We start from the raw sequence: 6,000 nt of genomic DNA on the forward strand, positions 1-6,000 counted from the left end.
CCAACTTATGTTGTCACAAAGCAGCTTTACAGAGTTGTAATCAGAACAGATAATATGGATCAGAAAACCTCATGTGAGCAAGCCAAAGGAGACAGTGGCAAAGAAAAACTCCCTCAAGGCTGGAGGAAGAAACCTTGGGAAGATCCTCCTCTGATCAAACTACTGATAGAAATGTGCAGTATCACTAGTTAAGTCTGTCATTATGCTACAGTGTAGATAGTAGAGTATAGATGTAAAAGTGAAGTAATGGGAATTAAGGCAATAATAATAATAATTATAAAAAATATTGAAAACCATAATAATATTAAGTGATTGGCACAGATCTGGAGCAACAATTATAGTGCTGGAAGCATCAGTTAGAATATTACTAAAACCGAGTCCATTTCTACTTCAGTGTAATTGATGGTGGTGGGTAATGGTGAGAGGTCAGAGGCTGGCAACAGTAGATGGAGGTGAGCAGCTGGTCTGGTGTGGGCCACAGGAGAACCCAGCAGAAAATCTTCCATCAATTGGCTGCCTTTTCAACAGTAAAAAAAAATGAATTAGTTTGTTTTAAGTGCATAAAAAAGTGTATGTGAATATTTTTATTAGTGTAGTGACCTGACTGTGTGTAGATCTGACTGTAATGTTGGCAACAAATAATGAGACCTTCTAGTTGGTCTGTTAGTCTCACAAACTGAGTTTGCAGGCATTTTCATATCCAACATTATTTCTGAAACCAAATGAGTCAACATGTACTTTGTTCTACCTTTGCTGCATTAACAGCCTTTATTTTATGGGACAGCTTTACACCTGATGGACAATATATTGAGTTTACACATTTGCTGGGGTAATCAAACCTTGTGACTGTTTTTTAAACACGCTGAGCATTGCCACCGGTTTCTGTCAAAAGTACAAGCTTTGTGCTCTGTATTTATTTGTGTTTTATGTGGATACACCAAGTACAAATGGAGATATCATTATTGAAATCTGATTTTAAAAAACCCTCCTTCCACGTGAGCTTGCAAAATGGGGTGGGACAATTTCTGCAGTTATTTAAATATCTTTGTCATTTTTTTGTCCTGTAAAGAAACATGGTAAAAACATTTCGGAACCTACTAACTCATTACTACAAGCTAAATACTCTAAGGGGGCAGGAGAGGGTTGAGCTTGCTGAAAGAAAGAGAGACAGTAGAGAGAGAGTGTATGCAAAGGCTGAAAAAAAGGATACGAAACTCATGCTTGGTAAACATTGTTTAATATGGCATAAGAAGGTCAGAAAGTCATAAGTATACAAAAATAGCCAAAACTCCTAAGGACTACTGAAACTATTGGCACTGAAAAGCCAGTGTTTGGAGCAAAAATGTTGTGTGTGTAAATGGTATCTGTGAGAGGTTGAGGGTTTGCACTATATAAATAGTTAGATAAAATCAACATTACAAGTTTGTGTGTGTGTAATTTTCAGGGATGTGTGCGTTCAGGAAGATCTCACTATCCAGCCATCATACTCTGATCTCCTTGCACGCATGAGGTAAGACACAAAAATACTGACTCTCCTCTAAAAATAATGAGCCAGTTGGTCAAGTCTGATGGTTCTTCACTTTTCATTTTAAATTCAATTTATTTTTCCATTTCACTCCCCTTCATTTAATTTGCAGTTGTTCATTACTCTGTTATACCAATATGTCATCTGCTCATTTATTTCTCAGGCTTTGTCATCATCCGTATTATTTCATCTCTCTGGTGCTGTGTGGAGAGCGCTGTAATGGGGATGTTTCTTGTTATCATTCAGACCCATATTTTCTTTTTGAATTACAGAAAGAGAGAGAGAAGTGAAAAGGTCAAGCAGATAGAGCATCCAAAGAGGAAGTTTTGAGTCCCCTTGGCTAAGCTCCATAAGCATTTCTGTAGAAAACACACACAAACACACTCTTCTTGGAAGTCAACCTCACATTTCTTTTTGGCTTTGACTGTTGACTATAATTTCCAAGAACATTGGTCTGAAAATTCTTTCTGTCCTTCAAAAGAATTTCAACATTTGGAAGTTGTTCTTATTGCTGCAACTATAGTACTATGGAATTCTCCAGAATATCTTACTCAGTGAGAAACTCATGAACCAATCATCTTCTAACATTTGATTTATTTGGAACAAAACCTTGAATTACCAATATAAGCAAGTTTATTATAATATAAACAAGGCAAGGCAATTTTATTTATATAGAACCTTACAATTAGCATTAAAAAAAGATGTACAGATTATATAAAATATTAAAATGCAGTGACCAAAGATGAAACTTAAAAGTAGTAATAAAATGCTGTTATTGAATTTAAAAAATAGCAATAGCACAGTAAATCTTGTGATAGTGATTTGAACTTAGCTGGAGTCCTTAAATAAAGCCAGGCTTACACTGTGCAACTATTAGCCCAATTGTAACCCAGATTTTCAGCCTGGTTGTGTCTGTGTTGTAGGCTTAGAATCAGAGGCTCAGAATCAGATTTTATGTCTTCAGATCCCTTTTCAGACCAGTGGTTTGACACTACTTTGCACATAGTTTCAAAGCGTAAACTGTTTGCGGACTCAACTCTGAAGTTCCATCAACAGCCAATGAAATCAGAGCATAAAAAAGTAAACACAAGAAGTTGATACAGAAAATCAACTTTATCCAACTATAGTCAAAATATGGAAAACTACATGACATTACATGGTGCTAGATGCACATGTACCTAAATAACCAATATTATCTTTACTAGAAACAACACTGTGCCCACATAAGTTATTAAAGCTTTTATACAGACTTTATTTAAACTTTTGGTCCCACCCAAAATGATGCAACTTTATTGTGGAGTCTGCTAGGTCTTTTCCTAGGTAAAGTGAGTCATGTTTGTTGGGATGTGTTTTGTTCATTTGAGCAGAAATTTTCAGCCATGTTAATTATTCCCTGTTGTCTCGTATGAGTCTGACATTTTTCCAGTCTCCTTAAAACTCAGCATTAAACATTTATGTAGTGTGAGATAACCAGTCTGTTTATAATCAGCTTTAAAAGTGGTGTAGTTTACTCAAGGCTTAAGCTGGCAATAAAGACTTAAGTTAATAAAAAATGAATGGTACATCAACACTACCATTTTATAGATTTTACCCTATACCATTTTGTATACTTCTAATTTTGCTCTCTCTCTCTTTTTTTCCCCCTCCTCCTTCCAGGGACGTCTTTCAGGTAGAGGATATTGCTCTTAACTACCGTGATGCTGAAGGAGATCTGGTGAGGATCTTGGACGATGAGGATGTAGCTTTGATGATTAGAGAGAATAGAAGCCTGGGGTCAAAGATCAAGAGACCTGTCAATCAGTACCCATGGGAACTGCATGTTACACTTTCCAGTGATCTCTCTGTGTACAACACAGAGTTCTAAAGCATGGTGTTGGTGTATTGTGCTAGCAAGTGTATGCCCTGAAATGTTCATATTCCATATGGATTTTGTTCACTAAATTAATGGGTTCACTGATGCTACCCCCATAAGGTATAAACTTCTCAGTATTTATGGTAGAAGAACAAAGTCTATGCTCTTTCTATTTATTGGTGGTACATTTCTCAGTGGAGGTTAGTTGAGAGGTTTAAAAATCCAGACATCCCAGTAGTGAGTGCCCTTAGTTTTGGCCCAAAAGATCATATTTACCTATTTCCAAATACTTTGACTGATGTTTCAACATCTAAAGAATGTAAGAATGTAAAGAATGTTAGTCTTGATTTTAATATTCTACTTACAATACATTGTATTTTTAAATACAATGGCACACTTACATTTCATTTGCACTGGATATCACCCAGTTGAATGTACAGGATGTTCTTTCCACAAAACACTTCACCTCTTAACTTACAGACATGAAATGGATTGAAGCATCTGAAGGTTTAAAACGTGCACTTTCAACAGGATTCCTGCTCTTGTCTTAATGAATGAGAAATGAGAAATAATTTTTATGAAATTGCACCTTGCTTTTTTTGTCACTGCTGATTAACTGTGAGTTCTAAGAGTTTAATTGTGTGTGTGTTTGCGAACCTGTGCCCATTTTGCCAACTTCTCTCTTTCAGTTCCTTTCTGCAGAATATTTGCCCAGCAGAAATGCTTTCCATCAGCGCTTTGTTTTCTGTGGCACAGAACATGTAAACACACACACACTCTCTCTCACACTCACTCTCTCTTTCTATCTCTCCCACATTTGCTATAATGAAAATAAATGTTATTCTTAAAGTAAATTTTTAATGAAAAAAATGTGAAATATTTAAATTTGTTAATACATATTAGATTACTGTGGATACCAGGATTTCCATGTCTTTTTAATTTTTATATAATGTGAAGAATAACTATCTGTTTTAATCATAATATATTAACAATCATTATCTATTTTAATTAAAAATAAATAAATGAATTATGATCTTAATGTTATTTTAATTTAATCTAATCTTTATGTCTTTTAATTTTAATTCAACATTTCTTAAAACTTGATTGTACTTTTTTTATCTTGATGATGCTTGAGTACTTTTGGTTGAGATAAACACTTGCCTATTTAAACTTTTAGTCCATAGCACGTTTGTGTTTGTAAGCTGAAGAGATTTTGGTTGTTATTATGATTTGTATTGGATGAATATGAATATAATTAATTACAGACTTCGTAGTTAATTGTATATTCATGTGATTATATTGACATAGTTAAACAAAACAGCATGAATGATTTCACTTGTGAAAGTTAAAAACTAAAGTAGTCATTCAGGATCAATTACTTTATACATATGTATTTTGTTACTCCTGAAGATCTATTATTTTTAAAATATATTTAAAAAAAAATCACAATTTCTCACAAGTCACAAGTCATTCCAGTTTCACTCCAGATTGCTGGTATCCCACCCATCACACAGGAACTAGGGAACAAGTTAAACTGTAACTTGTAGTTTACATTTATTTGCCATTGTACAGTTCTAGATGTTAATAGCATAGACAATTTCAGATGTTTTAATATAATTTAAACCTATTACAGAATTTATTGTATTTTTATTTATTTTTGCCTGTATTACAACTGCTGTCATAGAATTTTAGTCTAGTTTTTGATTGTCTAGCTTGGGCAATGATGTAAGTTAACACATATGTTTATCATATTCATAATTAATGCAGTTATATTATGATTAAAATTCAGCTCTAGTCAGCTGAAGTAACTTATGGGAATTTTACAAAATTACACCATGTATATTACATTCTCTGATTGTATAATAATCACCACATAATTATTAATGTTGCTAGTGTCTAATATTACTTAGTAATTTATCAGTGCAACAATGCCATTTTTGTGTCTGTTGTATCCTTAATAAAATAATCCTATGTAAATTCTGGCATACATAGTAATTATTATTTATTATCATTATTAATAATCAATTGTTTTCTTTAAAAATATATTATAAGTTCATATTGACCAAGCAATAATGATTTAAACAGCTTGGATTTGAATTCTGATTAAAAATAATTCCTTTACAAAGACAAAGGCAAAACCTAAACTTTTTATGTATTTCAAGTTTGCATGAAGAAAATTTGTGCATGCAGTCTGGAATACATCTCTAGCCCTTGACATAATGTGCGTTTCCATGCTGGCCAATAATACGATCCTTGTTGGATTTCACCAGTTATATCATTTTTCAAATGGTCATGTGGAGAACATGTCATTTTTAAAATGTATATATTTATTTATTTGTGAACAACTTTTTATTACTTTTTGCATATACACACATACATACATGTCAGCTTCAGTATTTAACATGGAATGTATAAACCCCCCTCCCCCCATCTCTCAGGAGAACATGTTCTTATTAATTATATTGGGTAAAACCTGATATTGTATGTCAAGATCTCAGTTTTTTATTTATTTTGTTTTTATATTGTTTTTCTAAATATGCAAACGTACAGAAACCACTGGCTAAAGATGAGTTTCTGGGTACACCAATCAATTAAATGTTGAATAATTAACAGTAAAGTGCTC

The 6,000-nt window shown here is 33.3% G+C and overlaps 1 protein-coding gene across 2 annotated transcripts in view; it reads left to right on the forward strand.

Annotated features, from left to right (window-relative positions):
* LOC136678053 (neutrophil cytosol factor 4-like) overlaps positions 1-5,319 on the forward strand; it is a 41,781-nt gene extending 36,462 nt beyond the window's left edge. The window contains exons 9-10 of one of the 2 annotated variants that reach the window (XM_066655847.1): positions 1,445-1,510; positions 3,182-5,319. In XM_066655847.1, the coding sequence (XP_066511944.1) occupies positions 1,445-1,510; positions 3,182-3,389 (274 nt within the window). In that variant the 3' untranslated portion in view covers positions 3,390-5,319. Of the gene's footprint in view, positions 1-1,444; positions 1,511-1,797; positions 1,952-3,181 lie in introns of those variants that run through there. The other variant, XM_066655848.1, reaches the window with a different exon arrangement.
* The last annotated feature ends 681 nt before the right edge of the window (positions 5,320-6,000 follow it).

Source organism: Hoplias malabaricus, chromosome Y (assembly GCF_029633855.1).
Source record: "Hoplias malabaricus isolate fHopMal1 chromosome Y, fHopMal1.hap1, whole genome shotgun sequence".
In the NCBI taxonomy this organism is placed as follows: Eukaryota; Metazoa; Chordata; class Actinopteri; order Characiformes; family Erythrinidae; genus Hoplias; species Hoplias malabaricus.